The 20202-nt window shown below is 46.5% G+C and overlaps 1 protein-coding gene across 1 annotated transcript in view; it reads left to right on the top strand.

The window, feature by feature from the left end:
* Positions 1-2549: 2549 nt before the first annotated feature.
* Positions 2550-20202, top strand: part of fat4 (FAT atypical cadherin 4) — a gene marked incomplete at both ends in the record, with an annotated part of 133775 nt that continues 116122 nt past the window's right edge. Inside the window, one exon of the mRNA XM_083890634.1 lies at positions 2550-7652. Within this exon, the coding sequence (XP_083746760.1) occupies positions 2550-7652 (5103 nt within the window). The remainder of the gene's footprint in view (positions 7653-20202) is intronic.

Below are 20202 nucleotides of genomic sequence, written 5' to 3'. Positions count from 1 at the left end.
CGTTACAACCTACAGATCACAGTGGATCTACAAAGGCACAAAACATTTAGTCACAGAAAACAGTAACAGAAAAAATATAGCATATAACATTATTTCTAATTCTTTTATTTACATTTTAATCAGTTTGAAGCATTAAAACAAGATTTCTGATCGTTTCGGCTTCTTAAATGTGAATATTTTCTTTGTTTCTTGCAAAGAAAGCATTAAAACTCAATTATGTTGTTGGTTTGTGGACAAAACGAGACATTTGAGAACATCATCATCTGACATTTTATGGACCAAACAGTGACTCGACTATGAAAATAATCGTCTAAATATATATTTATAAGTTATATTTTTTAACCTCAAGACGTTTCAACGTGAACAGAAAATGTCAACTCCTTCACGTCCAAATGAAGTCTCTCAGAATCATCACTCAGCAGTTGGAAAATGAGCTCAATCACAACAACAACAAGGTGATATTTGCATCAAACGCATCTTCTGGGAACTCGTGACTAAGCCGCTGTAATCTGGTTATAAGCCCGATGTGAGGACGTAATCTGCTGCTGATGCTCCTGTCTGCTACCTTTAAAACATTGAACGTATGTTAGGGAGCGACGTACAGCGAGCACCAGTCTCTCTCTCTCTGTAATTCAATTACACACAGTTGACTTCATGTCCTACTTTAACGTGAAGCCTGATTACGGAAGCCACAAATTGTCAAATACCAAACCTGAATAAACATTTACGTCGCTTTAAAAGAAAGAAAAACAAACCCAGGAGGGCTGGTAATTATAGGCCCGGCTGATGTTATTTCACAGGACAGATGAAGCGCGGCGCGGGAGTTCAGCAGCAGCAGCTTTGAGTTTGTTCCTCGGCCAATTAAGACTTTTTTAAATGAGCTTGTATTTGGACGGAGGCCAAATGTGAGTTCAAACACACGTTTGTTTAATCTGAATCGCTCGCGGATGAACACGAACCCTCTCATCTGTGTGATTGTGAGATTCCACGGCACTGAAATCAGAAAAACAGTCATGAAAACTTCATTTAAGCTATTTATTTTGTGTTCCTTCATAGTTTTTAGGTCTCAAAATCCCCTGATTGTTTGAATCTGACTGAGAGAATGTGCATATGTTAACAAACGTGTGCTTAATCTGATGATAAGTGGCCTTTAAATTGTATTTTAATTTAATTTCTGTATTATTTATGTTAACCTGACATCTTAAATGAACTATTACGTCAACTATTGAGCCCAAAAATGGATGTAAAACAGACTTAAAGTCATCATTTTTCATGTCTTCTCCCTCCTGTTCTGCCTTCAGTTCAGTGAAATGCAGCGCTACCATTATTCGGCCACTAGATGGAGTTGCGCACCCACAATTATCAACCACCCATGATGATCCACAGCAAGGAAAATCAGCAATGTAGAGCCTTATTAGCTACCTGATAATAATAATAACGAGTGAATACATGTTTAACAAGGAAACAGACCTAATTTACATCTTTTTTTCGAGAATTAACCTTGTTTATGTCCATTCTGTCATTTTAAAAATGAAAATGTACATTTATTTGTATGCAATGAGAGAGTAAATATGACTTAATAATTTAATATTTGATGTCTTTAACAAATTGCAAGTTATATCTATAATAATATAATATAATAATACACCATGTTATATATAATAATTTCAAACAGTGAATTGTGGATTTTTCTGGTTTTCATGTTCATTTTTGTTGAATAAAAACGACTCGAACGTGATCATGATGTGATGTATTTTGGATTATTTCATCTCAGACATGGAGATGATATGACTGTGTTATTCCTGCAGAGTTATTTAAATCTCTTGTGCTTTTTCAAGACATTTTTTCATTTTTTTACACTTGTGTGTGTGTGTTATGGAGGTAATGAGGAGAGCTCGGGGCATCGTTACCTGTCTCATTAGATTGACATCCTCATCCACAGTCGTGGGACACAGTGGAGGGAGAGAAGCTGCTGCTGCTGCTGCTGCTGTGGGAGGCTGTGGGAGGGCGGGCGGGCAGGCGCACACTCGCCATCCAATGGGATCCGCGATGGGAGGGAGTTTGTCCAACTCCAGCTTTTGTCCTAACTTACTCAGACTCCTGAGCGCAATATGACTGAAGCGCCTGCACCGTTATTCCACGGGACGCACGGGACGCGCCTCGGACTCTGCGCCCTGTAACTTTTGGATAAACTTTGGGTTTTACGCATCGCCGGCGCGCCAGGAGCTTCTGTTTGTATGTGTGTGTGTGTGCGTGTGTGTGTTGCTTTCCCGTGGACTGTTTGATTCCACTGAGGAGTTGAAGTGAAACTTTTTTTTTTGGTTGTTCCTGATCTGCAGGAATCATTGTCTCCATTCAGAGGATTTAGTTGCAGTGGAAGAGAAAGAGGAGCGCGCAGCAGAAAACCGCTCCTGTGGAAAACTTTTTTTTCTTCCTTTTCTCCTTTTTGCACAATGCGTTAGTGGCTTTTTCCACAACTTTTCTGTGCAGTGGATGCATCATCCGGCATGGACTCTGTCTGAGAACGGTGGACTGGCTCTCACTTGACCATGGCGCGCGCAGGTAGGAGTTTAAGCCGGTTTCATTTGGTTCTGCTGATGCTGTGGACTCTGTCGCGCGACTCCGCGTCCAGCCAAGTGCGCCAAGAGTTCCAGGTGCTGGAGGAGCAGCCCGTGGGCACGTACGTGGGCACGATCGAGACCAAGCCCAGCTTCACGTACCGCTTCAGCGAGAGCCACAGACTTTTCGCCATCAACGGCACCACGGGGGTCATCTACGCCTCCTCCGCGATCGACAGGGAGGTTCTGCAGAGTGATGTCATCAACGTGGTGGTGCTGTCCAGCCAGCCCACGTACCCCACGGAGGTCCGGATCGTGGTGTTGGATATTAACGACAACTCGCCGGTGTTCCCGGACGCGTCCATCGTCGTGTCCTTCAAGGAGGACGCGAGCAGCGGCAGGCAGGTGATCCTGGACACCGCCACGGACGCGGACATCGGGAGTAACGGCGTGGACCACACCACGTACAGGATAGTGAAAGGCAACGAGCGCAGGAGGTTCCGCCTGGATATTACAGTCAACCCGAGCGGAGAGGGCGCCTTCCTGCACCTGGTCTCCACGGGAGGCTTGGACCGGGAGGTGACTCCCTTCTACCAGCTCCTGGTCGAGGTGGAGGACAAAGGGGACCCGAAAAAGTTTGGCCACCTGCAAGTGAACGTCACCATTCAGGACATAAACGACAACCCCCCTGTGTTTGAGCAAGACCAGTATCAGACCAGTGTGTATGAGGACGCAGCTGTGGGCTCCAGTGTCCTCCACATCACAGCCTCAGATCAGGATGAGGGAGCGAATGCTGAAATCAGGTACTTTTTAGACGAGGGCACGCCGTTCCAGATTGACCCCAAAGTCGGTGTGATTACTATAAAGGAGGGTTTGGATTATGAGAGTAAGAAAGAGTATTCCCTGACTATTCACGCTGTAGATAACGGCGTTCCCTCTCTGTCCGGCAGAGCAGAAGCCACAATAAAACTGTTAGACGTGAACGATAACGACCCGGTGGTGAAGTTTAGATATTTCCCCACCACGTCCAAGTTTGCGTCCGTGGACGAGAACGCTCAGATCGGCACGGTCGTGGCTCTGCTCACCGTCTCCGACTCGGACTCCCCGACGGCCAACGGCAACATATCGGTTTCGATCTTAGGCGGCAACGAGCAGCGGCACTTTGAAGTGCAGACGTCCCCGGTGCCCAATTTGAGTCTGATCAAAGTGGCCAGCGTGTTAGACAGAGAGAGGATTTCCTCGTACAACCTCACCGTGTCCGTGTCGGACAACGGCAAGCCCGTGGCGCGCTCCTCCTTTGCCAGTTTGGTTATCTTTGTGAACGACATCAACGATCACCCGCCCATATTTCAGGAAACACTGTACAGAGTAGATATCAGCGAAGACATTCCGAAAGGCAGCTACATTAAAGGGGTTTCTGCAACAGATGGCGACTCTGGGCAGAACGCCAACCTGCGCTACTCCCTGGTGTCTGGAAACGCTTTGGGCTGGTTTTCCATCAGTGAAAACAGCGGTCTGGTTACCAGCGCAGCTCTGCTGGATAGGGAGGTAGCATCTGAAATTGTACTTAACATCAGTGCCAAAGACCAGGGGCTGCAGCCCAAGATCTCTTACACTAAACTGATAATCAACGTCACCGACGTGAACGACCAAGTGCCCACGTTCGCGCAGAGCACGTACCACGTTTCCCTGGTGGAGCACGCGCCCGCCGGCACCGAGCTGGCGCTGCTGTCCGCGTCAGACGACGACCTCGGCGCCAACGGAACAGTCCGGTTCTCGTTCGACGCGGAGACTCCGGCCGGTGTCCGGGAGCTGTTCCGCCTGGACGCTGCGTCGGGGCGATTGAGCACAGCGGCGGAGCTAGACAGGGAGGACCGGGCCTCTTATTTACTGCACGTGCAGGCAGCAGATGCGGGCAGCCCCCCTCTGCACTCTGTAGGGAAAGTCAACATCACCCTGAGGGATATCAATGACAATAGGCCAGTCTTCTACCCGGTGCAGTATTTTGCCAACGTGAAAGAAAACGAGCCCTCGGGCTCTTACGTAACCACAGTTTCAGCCACAGATCCCGATTTAGGTCGAAATGGCACAGTCAAATATATAATTACGGCCGGGGACGCGTCCAAATTCCGCATTAATAGCAACACGGGGAAAATCACCACTCTTGTGCCCCTGGACAGAGAGGAGAAAACGGCTTACCAGCTGCAGGTGACAGCAGCAGATGGCGGCGGCCTGCGCTCGCACACACAGGCCATAGTGACCGTGACTGTCATAGACACGCAGGACAACCCGCCCGTCTTCAGTCAGAGAGTCTACAGCTTCGTCATGTTTGAAAACGTAGGCGCGGGCGCGGTGATAGGCACCGTGTCGGCCACGACGGTCGATCTAAACACAAATATATCGTATCTTATCACCTCGGGCGACCAGCGGGGGCTCTTTGCCGTAAACGGCGCAGGTCAGATCACAGCGTCCAGTCAGATAGACAGAGAGGAGCAGGGCTTCTATCAGCTGAAGGTCGTAGCCAGAGCAGGCGAGATCACAGGCGAGGCTTTGGTCAACATCACCGTGAAGGACCTAAACGACAACGCCCCTCGCTTCATTCACGCCGTGGAGCACGTGAGCGCCGTGGAGAACTGGAGCACGGGCCACGTCATATTCCAGGCCAAGGCTGCGGATCCCGACGAGGGCCCGAACGGCATGGTGGTCTACAGCCTCAAACAGAACCCCAAGGGCCTGTTTCACATTCACGAGAAGCGAGGCCTCATCACGCTCACCGGGCCACTGGAGGTCACCACGAGCTCTTACGAGGTGGAGGTCGTCGCCGCGGACACGGGGGTCCCCCAGCACACGTCCAGCCTCGTCCTCATCGTCAGCGTTTACGACGTCAACGACAACTCGCCGGTGTTCGACCAGCTCTCGTACGAGGTCATCATCACGGAGGCGGAGCCCGTCAACAGCCGCTTTTTCAAAGTGGAGGCCACCGACAAAGACTCGGGGCTCAACGGGGAGATCGTGTACGACATCGCCGGCGGCAACGTGGGCGACGTGTTTGGCATTTTCCCCGACGGGCAGCTGTACATCAAAACAGAGCTGGACAGAGAAGTGCAGGACAGATATAACTTAGTGGTCGCGGCCAAGGACAGAGCGGTGGAGCCGCTCAGCGCCGCCGTCAACGTCACCGTGATCCTGGACGACGTGAACGACAACCGCCCTCTGTTTAACAGCACCAATTACGTGTTCCACTTTGAGGAGGAGCAGAAGCGGGGGTCGCTGGTCGGCCGCGTTTTCGCCGAGGACAAGGACTTCGGTCCAAACAGTGAGGTCAGATACACGTTTGAGACTCCGCAGGCCAACTTTGAGCTGAACACCATCACGGGGGAGTTGACCAGCACGCTGCAGCTGGACCGCGAGTCGCTCATGAGACAAAGAGGCGCCGCGGTGTTCAGCTTTGTGGTCGTCTCGTCGGACCAGGGTCTCCCCCGGCCCCTCAGGGACCAGGCCAAAGTGCAAGTTTACATTCAAGACATCAACGACAACACGCCTAAATTCACCAAAGACATTTACCAGGCCTCCATCTCGGAGTCGGCACAGAACATGACACAGCTGCTCAGAGTCTCCGCCTCGGACGTGGACGAGAACAAAAACGGACTGGTGCAATATCGCATCACCGAGGGCAACGAGGAGGGACAGTTTTTGATTGACAGCAGCTCCGGACAGGTCACGTTAGTGGGAAAGCTGGACTATGAATCTACATCCTCTTATTCTTTGAAAATCATAGCCGCTGACGCCGGAGCTGTGCCCCTGTCCTCCTCCTGCATGCTCAGCGTCAGCATCCTGGACGAGAACGACAACTCCCCCTCCTTCCCTAAATCCTCCCTGTCTGTGGACGTCTTAGAGAACATGAGGATCGGAGAGCTGGTGGCGTCTGTGACGGCCACCGACGCAGACTCGGGCCAGAATGCAGACATAACTTACAGCATCACGGCCACAAACAACCACGGCACGTTCAGCATCAGCCCCAACACCGGCAGCATCTTCCTGGTGAAGAGGCTGGACTTTGAAACGCAGTCGTTCTATAAGCTCAACATCACCGCGAAGGACAACGGCCGACCGCAGCGCTCCTCGTCCATCCCCGTCGTTATTCAAGTCAGGGACTTTAACGACAATCCTCCCGTATTCACCCCCGGTGACATCTTCAAATCCATCCCCGAGAATCTCCCCATCTCCTCCTCAGTCATGATGATTACAGCTCACGACACGGACGCGGATATCAACGGGGAGCTGGAGTACTCCATAGTGCAGCAGATTCCCCGGGGAATCCACTTCAACATTGACTCGAGCACCGGGCTCATTTTCACCAACAGAGACATAGACAGGGAGTTCTCCAACCTGTTTGAGCTGACCGTCAAAGCCACGGATCAGGCTTTCCCCGTGGAGTTCCGCCGCTTCGCCCTGAAAAACGTCACAATATGGGTGACGGACCTGAACGACAACGTCCCCGCGTTTCTGTCGCAGAACGCCCTCGTGGCCGAGCCCAACATCGTCATCGGCTCCATCCTGACGACAGTGGTGGCCTTTGACCCCGACGAGGGGGAGAACGGGGAGGTGGAGTACGAGCTGGTGGAAGGCGACTCGGACACCTTCATCATGGACAGGTACAGCGGCGACATCCGCCTCGCCTCGCAGCTGGTGCCCTCGCGGCTCATGTACACGCTCACCGTGTCGGCCACCGACCACGGCGCGCACCGCAAGACCTCCAGGACGGAGATGACCATCCTCCTCCAGGGGCTGGACGGGCCCGTGTTCTCGCAGCCCAAATACATCACCATCCTGAAAGAGGGCCAGCCGCCGGGCACCAACGTCATCTCCCTCGACGCCTCCAGCCCGCGCGGCTCTGCCAGCAGAGTGGAGTACTTCATCGTGGCGGTGCGGAGCGGCGGGAGAGCCGCGGGGCGCCTTTTCACCATCGGCCGCAACACTGGAGTGATACAGACGGCGGCGGAGCTGGACCGAGAAAAGGGCTCCGACCTCTACCTGGTGGACGTGTACGCCATCGAGAGCGACGCCAACCAGCCCAGAACGCAGCGTGCTGAGGTCAGTGCTCGACTAACCGTGTTTCTTTTCCCCCCCTCTGCAGACACTGGGAAACGCCACCTTTATGTTTTTGCACGATTTCAAATCGAATCAAATATGCTTTTATTGTTCCCACAGGGGAAAAAATTGAGTTGCACCTGCCTTAAAACACCAAAAACAAGGTTTAGCATACATTGAAATGTAGGAAAAACAAAATACTGTAAAAACAAGGCACCAAAAACCAGCAAATACAGCGCAAAATGTGCCAGAGTGAAGTGCCAACGTTTATTTAGATACGTGACAGAGAGTCCTGGCCTCTTGGATTTTTGAATGAAACTTTAATCGGATCAAGATCTAAACAAAAACAAAAAAAAACCCAGAACGATCTATTTAATTTGTCTTCTCATGAATTAAATTCCTCCCGATATTAAATCATAACCTTCTTGGACACGAGAAAGAAGGCCCTGTTCTTTGGCTCGGTCTAACTTTATTGTTCCCGTGTCCAGAAAACAAACTAGCCGTAAAAAAATTGGTCTTTAATGTTCCCTTCTCTAATGTCTAATGTGCGGTCCAGGGGAAATGAACGTTGCGTGTCATCGGCATGAGCGCTCGTTCGTGTTCTCGTGAGCAGAAATGTTCTTATCAGCGGATATGAACTGTACAAAGAACCCTTATTTTTTAATTTCCCTCCTCTGTGTGGACATAAAATCGTCCAGGTTTCTCCTGTTTCAACGTTCAAAGCCCATCATGGTTTAAGTTAAAACCAAAAAAAAAAAAAATGGTTTGTATCATGAAGGCCGGTGCTACTTCTGAGCCTTTGACCCTGAGGCTGTTTTGGCAGCAGGGGTGGTCCTGAGGTACCTTCATACCACCACCAACAAGGCAATAAGTGACCATTAAAATTGGAATGACCTCTTAAGACTCTGTGAAAAGACGCCAAGGGCAGAGAGAGAGTGAAATTTAAGCTGCTCGTTGAGTTTGCATTGTTATGCGATGAACCCTGTTTAAATATTTTTTCCTTAAAGTAACTGAAGTAAATTTTGAACTCTTTTTTGGGGGGGGGGGGCATTGTGCGGCATTTTGAGGTGCACATTTTGTGGAAACTACCAGCTTTATTGTCTACTTATTCAATTTTTGTTAATCTTTCATATATTTACGCAGGACACTTAGCATACAGCTGTATTAGCTATGTGTTTGTGATAGCGCTGAGCAGCGGCAGCGTCAACGTTCGCGCAATATTAACGCATGTGGCTAGTTTCCATGACGACCGACCGGAAAAGACGCGATTGACGTCACGTTTACGTCTCTAAAGTAACGCTAAACTTTAAAAACAGAGGCGTAAACTGGTTATTTGTATCGCTAGCTCTTTTTTCGTTCAATAAACAGACGACTCCGGTTGGACTGTAGGCACGCCAAAGGAGCTAACGTAGCTAACGCAGGTAACAGTGCCTGGACTCCGGTGCCGCGGCACGTAAAAACATGGCGTCACGCACTTTTTAGTCATCGTGCGCTAATGTGTGTTATCGTTGACGCCATATTACCACCAAAAACAGCCGAAAAACTCTGAAATATTCCTATAGTTACCAGGCGTTCTGTAATTTTCTGTAAACATTGTTAAAAGTTTCTAGCTCACCTGCGCTTTCTTCCCACGAAAAATGCTCGAGATGTGAGCTAAGCGCGATTATGCAAGATTTCATCGGAAAACATGGCGGTGACGCGACTGCTCGGAAGCAGTTGAATCTGCGAATTCTGATCACATTCGATAGGGCGTCAAATTTCTTATTATTTTCAGCTAGCTCGTGTTGCTAGCTAAAAGCCCGGGCTCGGGCGTGGCCACCAGTCTCTCGTGTTGTTATTTCAGCCTTTAAAGACACTCACACTTCATACGAGCCGTTGGAATTTTCCCCGAGCAAACACGAGAAAGGTGTGACTTTCTTCACGTGGAGAGAAAAAAAAAAAAAAAGCCCTAACGTGAAATTATTTAAGCAGCTAAAGATTAGCGGGACGCCTGCGACAGATGTAATTGATGCCGCGTATGTGGAAACTGAAACCAGAGACGGCCGCGTGTGTTCTTCCGAGACAAACTGGCATATTATTGAAATCAAGGATTACTGGGGGGGGGGGTGGGGGGATGGGTGGGGGGGGCAAATCGTGTTAGCCAAGTTAACTTAAAGGCTTTCTCTGGACCAAATGGGAATATCAAATGTTGTCTCGCTTCGCCTGCGGCTGAGATGACAATCTGCTTTCCTAGCAGTACTCTTACCGTCGGGTTAATGACAGAATATATATATTGCTTTGCTTTGGTTTCCACCTGGCCGTCCACTTTTGAGAAGCGTGAGATCCAAAAAAAAAAATGTGGGGAGAAATCCAACGTTTTTTGAGCGCGGCCATTTTTTACGTACAGAGCTTTATTTGTTTTTCTCGACGGGTCAAATTCAAAAGGTGTCGGACTCGAAGCGCGTGCTCTCGTACAATAGTGTAAACCTTCAGACTTAGACTAATGTTTTCCCAGGTCTGTGTTTATGCACCATATACCCAGTAGCAACTGGGGGATTATTTCCATCCCTGGGGTTGTGACCCTTTCACATTCTCCGTTTCCCCATTCGGCCCATTGATTGGATGTGTAAGGGGGGGAAAGTCGGCATGTTTGACCCCCCCCCACCCCCCCCGCCCGCCCCGCAAGACCCTCCTGTGTGCACCATGTGTGATGTTTTGGAAACACTCGGACAAAGAGAACATGCTTTATCGATGACGGTGATCTTACACAACTCGGTGTCCTGCGATCCCGGAGATTCTGGCTCCTTTTTAAAGGGATAGTTTGGAATTTTGGACACAAGACCTATTTTCCAACTCAGCCGGTGTCACGGAGACGTCTGGAGACGTTTTCAAGAAATTACATTCAGTTCTTCTAGTTGGCGAGTCCGCTGGTGCCATGGCTAGCGCAAGTCAATGGTACCTGCAAACATTCTATCAAAAAAACAACAAACAACAACAAAAAAAAGGCTTACATTTGATGAAATTCAGGTCGCGCGCTACGTGATTCACGACTGACGTAACTCTTCCCTGTTGATACTGGGGGGGGGGGGGGGGGGGGAAGCCTGTGATCCTACACATAAAAGAAGAAGAAGAAGAAGAAGGAAAAACAGCTCCTATAACATCGCGATAAAGGCATCACAGAGATTTCCCTGTCACCTCGACTGTCTCTGTTTCTCATCTGCCTTCATCGGCCTCCTCCTCCTCCTCCTCCTCCTCCTCCTCCTCCTCCTCCTCCTCACGTTCAAACCCTCCAAACCTCCAGTTAGAGCCGAGTGTTTTACACTGTTTTCTTAAACTCTGAGAACGGGGCCTGAAGTGCCACATCAGTCCTTACCCCCCCACCCCCCCCCCCACCCCCTCCCTCTTAGAGGGCATTGTTCTTGGTTGAAAGTAAACACGGATCAGAGTGTTTTTCAGCGGGGGCCTTCCTTTGTTTTGCCTCGGCGAGATAAAGGCGTTGCACGGCCCTGTCCGCAACCCGGGACAGACTTTTGTTATTTCTTGGTCTGTGCCAACGTCTTTTGCTTTGGCAGATTTAGGAGTGTGTGTGTGTGTGTGTGTGTAGACGCCGCTGTCCTCCCTTTTTCCCTCCTCCTTCACCCGCTAAAGCGATGTAATGTACTGACTTTACGTGTTATTGGGAGTTGTGGGAGGTGCCAGACGCAGGATCAGTAGCCGGGGGAATCACAGGGAGGAAGAGGCGAGGGCAGGTTCAGGTAGTCGAGCAGACATTTGACATTTGAAATGTACCTCTCGGGTCATTGTTTATGAAAAATCCCATTTGAGACGTAAAATTTCAAAAAAATGGCGCCATTTCCAACTATCTGTTACATCAGAATTTCATTTCCTGGGCCGATTTCAGTGATTTTGGTGTCAAAATTCTCTCTTTCTGCCATTTACTCTGAATATTTTCTAAAATAATGAACAAATTTGCATTACAGATGTGAATGTGAAAGATGTACGTTGATTCTGATGTTGTCATTGGTTCTAACATGTTGTTTGTTGTACGCCATGCTGTACAAATGATGATGTACAGTAGTTAAGCAAAGGATTCAGCTCCTCGTGAGCAAATACATTGACCATTTTTGTACCGTTTTCACTGGAATAATGTTGCGTTTGTGCACATTTTGTTCATTGTTTGAGAAAGTATTCAGATTAAATGGCAGTAAGAGCCGTGAAAAGGATTTCTGATTTATAAATGAGAAGTTTTTACCGCTCATTTCACACCAAATTCACCCAGGAAATGACATTCTGCTGTAAAAGACCGAGATTTAAGTGCCTACTGGGATGCGTATCAGTCACATTTTGGTGCTTCTTTCCACTTGTGAAAGATGTTCCCTGAAAAAAAATGCAATAATCTGCTCCACATCACGTCTGAAGAAAGATCTGATCTGATCTGCTCGGAGATATTGAAAAACCATCGCTCTCTTTGTCGCCATGGATCGCCTAATCTCTGATTTATCCATCGCCCCCTCCTCAATCCTCAATCCTCAATCCTCAATCCTTTGTGTCTCTGGGAGGCCGTTTGTGTTTCCCCTCTTGTGTTGTGGATCGGCCAGATTCATAAATCTCATCGGCGGCCGACTTCAAAGTCTCTTTTGCCTCCTGAAAAACATCTCCATCCAACGTGAAACATGGGGGGGGGGGGGGGGAGGCAAATGTGATTAGAGAGAGAGAGAGAGAGAGAAAGAAAAGCCAGAGTGAAATAGAAAACCTGTTAAGGCAGCCAGGTCAACCGGAGCGGAGAAGGTCGTGTACGGCCGGACAAACTCGATACGCTCGCTCGGTTTTTGTTTGTGTATTTATTTCCTTCGCGTGAGAGAGTTTCAACGCCGCACTGAGACGTCGATGAGCGAATTAAGGGCCAATTCCAATTCCTATCTTAACCCTTAATCTTAACTGGCCCTCAAAACCAGGTGTTGAGGGTTATTTTGTCACTTAGAAATGGGACACCCCCCCTTAAATGCAGATACGTCTTCAGACTGTAGGGGGCAGAATAACGCGAAAAAGCTGCGTCCAGTCTGTCAACTCCAAAAAAAGAAGAAGAAGAAGAAGAACGCATTTACGTCACGATTATATATTTTTTTATTTTATTTCAGTCAAGTTATACGGTTGTCAGTTAGTTATAAGATGATACTCATACAAATATTCAGCTGACAGTTACCACACACCACGACTTATTGAAAAGTAAACGCTAGCAAACGATCGCTTGTCCGCACCGGTTAGCTATTGACCAAAGATCGTAAAATAAGAATAAATGTTACGCATTAATGACATCAATAATCCATAATATGGGCCTAAACTAAGATAATACAATGGTTTTCATCATTTTTATATCTCTATTAACAAAGAAAATACTTCATTTGTAGCGTACTCGTTTCGCTGCTTTCGGCGCCATCTTTGTTATGTCAAAACACGCAATGCATTCTGGGTAGCCCTTGCTCCCAAGGGTGGTCTCGGAAAATCTCAATATTGAGGGCGATACAGCCCTTAAACTTTGCCCCTCAACTTAATTTTTCTGAGAATCGGGACAGCACTAGCACTAGCGGGAGCGCACATTTTTGAGATTGAGGGTTAAGATTGAGGGTTAAGTAAGGAATTGGAATTCACTCCAAAACCCCCAAAAACAGCTTTGATTGCGTTTGTTTCATACACACGCTCCGTATTAAAAAAAACTCCACGCTCCGTGTCTTTACGAGAACAGGACGAGGGCCGACGCGGAACGAACCGCAATTCCTTGCGTCATGTGTTTCATGGTCTAATTGCAATATTTTGAGTGTGTCTTTTCTCATGCACATGTGCTTGAATAACAGGGGGGGGGGGGGTGTTGGAGGAGGTGGTGGGTGGTATCGCTGCCGTCCAGGGCCGTGACCGCACTCTTGTGTTTCGCGCAGTGAAACGCGGCTTGTTTTTGAAACGGTCGTCGAAGAGTGCGGCGCGCCTCGTCCGCGTAGGTGGTCGCCGAGCGTCCGTCCGTTTTATTAGGCAATCGCCGTAAAAAAGAAGTCGGATAAACATTGGCTCATGCCACGGACGCGCGAGAGAGCCAGAAACAAACGCGCTCGCCGCAAAACTCCCTTTAATGGTCTTTCATTGAGATTATTGTGATTATGTCACTGTCAAATAAGATCATCGCAGAAACCCTGTGAACTCTGTAATGAAGTTATATCGTCTCATGGCGTTATTTATTAGTGTTTATCTACGTCTGCACAGAGCGTGACTTTATTTTGAAAAGCATTTTGACCACATTGGACCAATATTAAAGCTTCTCTTTGGGGGATTTTGGTCCAGTTTTAAACGCTCCTGACGTTTCTTTATTCTGTCAAAAGGTCAGGAGCGCGGTCGTATTTGTTCTTCTGTGCCATGTTCTCTGTAACCGAGCGTCACGGCAGCGAAAAAAGAGCAAAACTCGCTCTTAATTTTGGCCACAAAAGCGCTTTGAAGCTTCAACAGTCACTTTCAATATTTAACAGTCAAATACTGGTTTGACTTCTTTTTTAACCTGATTATAACCTCTGAGAAATGGACATAGGCACAAAATCTGAATAAATGTAGTAATAATATGGGAAAAAAACACACACATTAAATGATCTTTATAGTGCTTTTCTGGTCTTTTTTAAAACACAGATTATTCACTGACTAATTTAGGTTTCAGTTTCTTGCCCAAGGACACTCAAGCACTCATACAGGAGAAGCCTGGAATTGAGCTACTGACCCTACAGTAACAGTAAAAGTGACGTACATCACAATTTGACAAGATTGTCAAAACAAGACGAGGTGCCATCGAAATCTTGACTTATACCCTAAGGGGAACTCAGAGACGATGAATTATTTTACATAATTGCCCGTAATTTGCTAAATTGCATTGTTTTAACCCTGACAGCTCCTTATATGGACATCCTGGGCGTGTGTGTGTTTATAGGTCACATATTCAGGCTTTAAAAAATGTGTATACTTATATATTCTTGGTTTCTAATCATCCAATAGCCTTCCAACGTGATTAGCAAACACAATGTACCATTAGAACAGTGGAAATGGGCCTCTATACACCTATGTACATATTCCGTTAAAAACCAGACGTTTGCAGCTAGAATAGTCGTTTACCACATTAACAATGTATAGAGTGTATTTCTGATTAATTTAATGTTATATTCATTGAAAAAAGTGATTTTCCTTCAAAAATAAGGACATTTCTAAGTGACCCCAAACTTTTGAATGGTAGTGTAGTTGGTTGGTTGGTTGGAATAGTTTGTTGGTTGGTTGGTTGGAATAGTTGGTTGGAATAGTTTGTTGGTTGGTTGGAATAGTTGGTTGGTTGGTTGGTTGGAATAGTTGGTTGGAATAGTTTGTTGGTTGATTGGTTGGTTGGTTGGAATAGTTGGTTGGTTGGAATGGTTAGTTGGTTGGTTGGAATAGTTGGTTGGTTGGTTGATTGGTTGGTTGGAATGGTTAGTTGGTTGGTTGGTTGGTTGATTGGTTAGTTGGTTGGAATAGTTGGTTGGTTGGAATGGTTGGTTGGTTGATATAGTTGGTTGGTTGGAATAGTTGGTTGGTTGGATTGGTTGGTTGGTTGGAATAGTTGGTTGGTTGGAATAGTTGGTTGGTTGATTGGCTGGTTGGAATGGTTGGTTGGTTGGAATAGTTGGTTGGTTGGATTGGTTGGTTGGTTGGAATAGTTGGTTGGTTGGTTGGTTGATTGGTTGGTTGGTTGATTGGTTGGTTGGAATAGTTGGTTGGTTGGTTGGTTGGTTGGTTGGTTGATTGATTGGTTGGTTGGAATAGTTGGTTGGTTGGAATAGTTGGTTGGTTGGTTGATTGGTTGGTTGGAATAGTTGGTTGGTTGGAATGGAAAAACTAGACGTTTGCAGCTAGAATATATATATATTAACAATGTATAGAGTGTATTTCTGATTCATGTAATGTTATATACAGTGAAAAAAAGTGCTTTTCCTTCAAAAATAAGGACATTTCTAAGTGTACGTGATAAAAAAAGAGAGAGTTTTGCTTGATAATGTCACTGAACCTGGTCCTCAGACCTTGTTTGTTTTGATGTCGCCACGGTGACGTTAGCATCGGTTAGCGGCTTCGGCGTTTTCGACCGCGTCAGTGAAACCGATACAGTTTAAAAACCCCAGTGTAAATAAACCGAGGCAGAAAACGCTGGTGATTTTCGGCGACGCTCGCTGAACTTCTTGCAGCTCGACTTTCGCCTCTCGCTCGCTCGCTTTTCTCTCTTGTGGCGAAGTGAATTGTCCTGCTGCGGCCGCCACTCCCTGCTGCTTCTCTAAACAGGTTAAAGGGCGAAAAAAAATATTATTTACACTCTCTATTTTTAAAAACCCTCTCTAAATGATGTTTACAGAAGCGGGAAAACGCACATGAGTAATAAAAGAAAACCTCGAGTGTCCTAAAAACTCTCCCTGCCTTAACTTTCTGCTTCATGCAAAGTCGACGCAGGACGTCAGGTTAGAATAATAAACCAGAGTTTAGCATCATCATCATCATCATCATCATCATCATCATCGGAGGGGTTTATTTTTATATACGACAGACGAATTTCTCTCGTTCTGCGACTGTTCTGTGATCGTCTCACGCCTCATTTGGGCGCAGGGTCATTCCCAAAGGCCGGCACATGTTCAGGACCAAAATGTGCGACTGGAATAGGATTAATAATCGTCCTCCTCGCAGGTTTTCCTCCTAGAATCGTACGCAATCGCCGGAGAATCCTGGAATTGAGCGACGGGAACAGTAATACTTTAGAGTTCAAAGTAGAGATGTGAATCTTTGGGTGGCTCACGATTCGATTCAAAATTGATTCTCGATTCACAAATTGACACAATGCATAGTGTGTTCAGGCAAATGATGGCATCAAAACAACACAGTTTGAATAAGATAATGTGATTTTTAAAGGTGCCATATGTAAGAATGTGGCCAAAAACGGTTACTACATTCAAATTCAAAATACCGAAGTCTTTTAGGTTTCGTTTTCTGCCGTGGTTGCTCGGCAGCTGAGACTCTACTGACTGCAATGATTGGTAGACGGCTAGGTGGCGGTAGGTGGCGCCACATGCCAAAACATGATTTCAAAACATAAACATGATTTGCAGTCTGCAAAAAACGTTTTAATGCAAATATTTTGTCTGTACTGTTGTTGTTGGTGAGTTCAGTTTGTTATATGAACATTATTCCTGAGTCTCTGTGACATATTAGGAGGATTTTATGGCCAGTTGCTTTACATTTCTTACATAATGCAACTTTAAAAGCGACATATTTCACAACTGATCTTCAAAACAGGACGAGGTAACCGTCGAAATATTGACTTTTATACACGAACGCAAGAAGGAGAACTCAGAGATTATGAATTATTTAACCGAATTCCCCATAATTGGCTAAATTGCATTGCTTTAACCCTTAGAGCTCCTTATATGGACATCCTGTGTGTGTGTGTGTGTTTATAAGCCACATATTCAGGCTTTAAAAAAAAAAAAAAAGGGTTTTCTTATGTGTTGTTGAGTCAAAGTTCTGTGACTTTGATTGTCACAGGGTCATTCCCAAAGCCCGGCACATGTTCAGGAGCAAAATGGAGGCGAGGAGTCGTTTTTTCCTGTTTTCCTACCGGGATTCGAGGTGCAATCAGAAGTTTCCGAGCTTTATCGTCGCTCGACCGTGACGCGGTTGATTGGGAGGAGGTGGGGAGACGATCAGGTGGTCGCTGCCATTGTGATTGTGATTTCTTCATCGCTCCTCTCTCTCTCCTCTGTTGACTCTGGAGGGATCGTAAAAATATGACCGAGTTCTAAAAAAAAGGAAAGGAAAGAAATAATGTTCCACTACTTTCACTTGTAAAACACAGGGAGTTGGAGAGAAGGAGGTAGAGCGAGGTGGTGGAGGGAGGAGGGAGGAGGGAGGAGGGAGGGTTGATTTTGGCTTCGCTCCTCTGCGGTAATAATGGATCCCAGCTACGGAATGATTTGTTTCGTACCGCGTTGACTCCGACCGGCGCGTCAACAAACGCTCGCGCATCTACAGTTTCCATTGTTTTGACCTCGTCTCCGTGACCAAAAAAAAAAAAAGACAGAATCTCACTTCCTGCTCGCCGCCGTCCATCAGCGGCGCCTCCGCAAGGTGACATTTAACGTCCTCCTCCTGGGACATCAAACGTTGTGCCTCGTTGGCAGTGTTTCCACAGCTTGTGGTAAGACAAGCGACCCCCGGGGGCAGGAAGAGGTATCAACCCACAGCCCGGACAGATAATTCAGAGTCTACGGCTTTAGTGTCGGAGACGAGCAAAGATAGACTGGCACCAAGCGAGCGGGAGCCTGTGTTATTGTTATCTCCCCCCCCTCTTTCTTTATTTTATGAGTTTTCCATCAGGAGATGCTCTGCAGATCCTGCACACGCTCCAAAAACTTTATTAAGCCTTATTGTGATCCAGCGTTCGTACCTATTTGAGGTTTCCTCGCCATTGTTGTTGTGATTATTCGGAGGGGGGGGGGGGGTTTAAATTGCATGGTCTTTTCTTTGCCGTCTCTGCTCTGCAGGGTCCTTTAACCCACGAAAAAGAAGAAGAAGGAGGAAAAAAAAGAGCAGCCGCAGTCGATTAGCAGCTGGTTTCAATTTTGGAATTGAAATATTTCAGCTCTCAAAAACGTCCCCGCTCGACTTTTTTTCCGGTGCAGAATTTCTATGCACGTTGTTAAAAGTTAAGTTAAAGAGTGTCGGTCGTAAACTCTGCTCGTGCTCTTCATTTGACGGCCCGTCGAGGCCTTGAGATTCCTCCGACTTATCTCCCGTGATTTAAGGCCGTTCTCCTCTTTTATTACAGCCGTTTTTCAGGGTTTTCGTTCCTTCTTGTTTTCTAACCGTTCGCTCGGTAAACGAATCTGAACCATTGACAATTGATCGCCAAACACTGAAGTGAACTTTCAAGTTCTTTTCAAGAATATTCCCCTTTAATTTAAAAAGCATAGCATAGGAATGAGTTTTAGGGGAGAAAATACTTATATGTATATATATAATATATAGATCTCGAACCACTCCAGCAAAGTTTTCTCAGACTCTTAGACCACATTTTTACTACTTAAAAACTTCCCTCGGGGAAATGAAAAGGGAAAGTTTGAGTGGTTGAAGGACCAGTTCACCATAAGAGCAATATTTTTTCATTTAATTTCTTCTTTTTTTTTTACATCCAGAGGTGTCTTATAGACACACTTTCCCAGCAAAATGGCAGATTTTAGTGTGACGTAAGTAGTGCATATTATCCCCTATGATTTCATCGTTGTACGTCATCCAGATTGGCATCCAAAACTAATCCCGTTCAGTCGTAGAAGCACTTTAACACTTCAGTGATGAATGGGTTCATAGATGAGGTGAAGGCAGAGAACACAAGCAAATCACTGAGCACAAGAGATCTATGAGGTCTTCAGGAGGAGCCTCAGAGTGACTGAAGAACCCAGGAAATAAGTGCTGAGGTGCTCGATGATCAGATTGGGAGCAGGTGTGTTCTCTCCGTCGCAGGTGAACTGATTGCAGAGTGCAGGATAGAAAGGAGGAGGAGATTTTTCTATAATCCTGCAGACAAAAAAACAACAACCCAACAGATTTTTTTACAAAGGGGTTAAAATGTAAAGTTACATAATGGTGGAGGTAAAGTTGGGGGAGTGTCACATGACCAGTACTCTTCAGGCAAACAATGATCGAGATCATTGTTCCAAAACCAGGGAAACACAAAAATGTTACTGAAAGTGGAGTCTTTTACAAGGATTACGGCACAACCTTCAATAGAAACACCTGCAAGTTTTAGAAATATTGCTTTTATTGACTTTGACTTTGTGAGGTGTGCATATAGGGACATTTTGGATTTACTGTAATCACGCTGAACAACCAACCTTATACAATTATTTTTACCTATTCACTCACATATTTTACGTAACATGTTGTTTAACTTAAAGGTACAATGTGTAGTATTTATGGGTTTATATAACCCAAAATCCACTTTTTTATACATATTATGTGCTCCTGCATTGTCTAGTCGCTGTATAATAGTTCGTGTTTCATTTTTGTAGTGTTTCAAAAAGTCATGTACAAGTCATGTACATGGTCGCGGACCGCGGTTGCATAGCCACTGTTAGCAGCGAGACGCCATGTTTCTACCGGAGCCTGTAAGGACAAACGCGAGAGAACAAATCAAGCGTCTCTTTACTTGTAGCTGAAGTCCCGCCTCCTCTCTCTCCGCTTCGTCTGCTACGGCCGCGGTAGCTCCGCCCTCTCCCTCGCCTCACGAACCTCATCTGCTGACACGGAGAAAGACAACGAGGACGACATTTGACCGGCTGAGGACACCGTAGCGCTCAGGGAAGGGAGGGGGTGAGCAGAGGAGCAGGTCTTTGTTGTAAATTTCAGCCTCTCCTCTAGATGTCACTATAAACTACTTATTTCCCCTTTAAGTTTCTTTAGATTTCTACTTTACAAACCTGCAAATAGAATAAATAAACCTGCAAATAGAATAATAGTCAAATTTTCTCCCGACAACTGC

This window comes from Microchirus variegatus, assembly GCF_963457635.1.
Source record: "Microchirus variegatus genome assembly, chromosome: 6".
Taxonomy (NCBI): Eukaryota; Metazoa; Chordata; class Actinopteri; order Pleuronectiformes; family Soleidae; genus Microchirus; species Microchirus variegatus.
The sequence above is the reverse complement of the archived record's forward strand: the minus strand, read 5'-3'. Positions and strand labels throughout refer to the sequence as shown.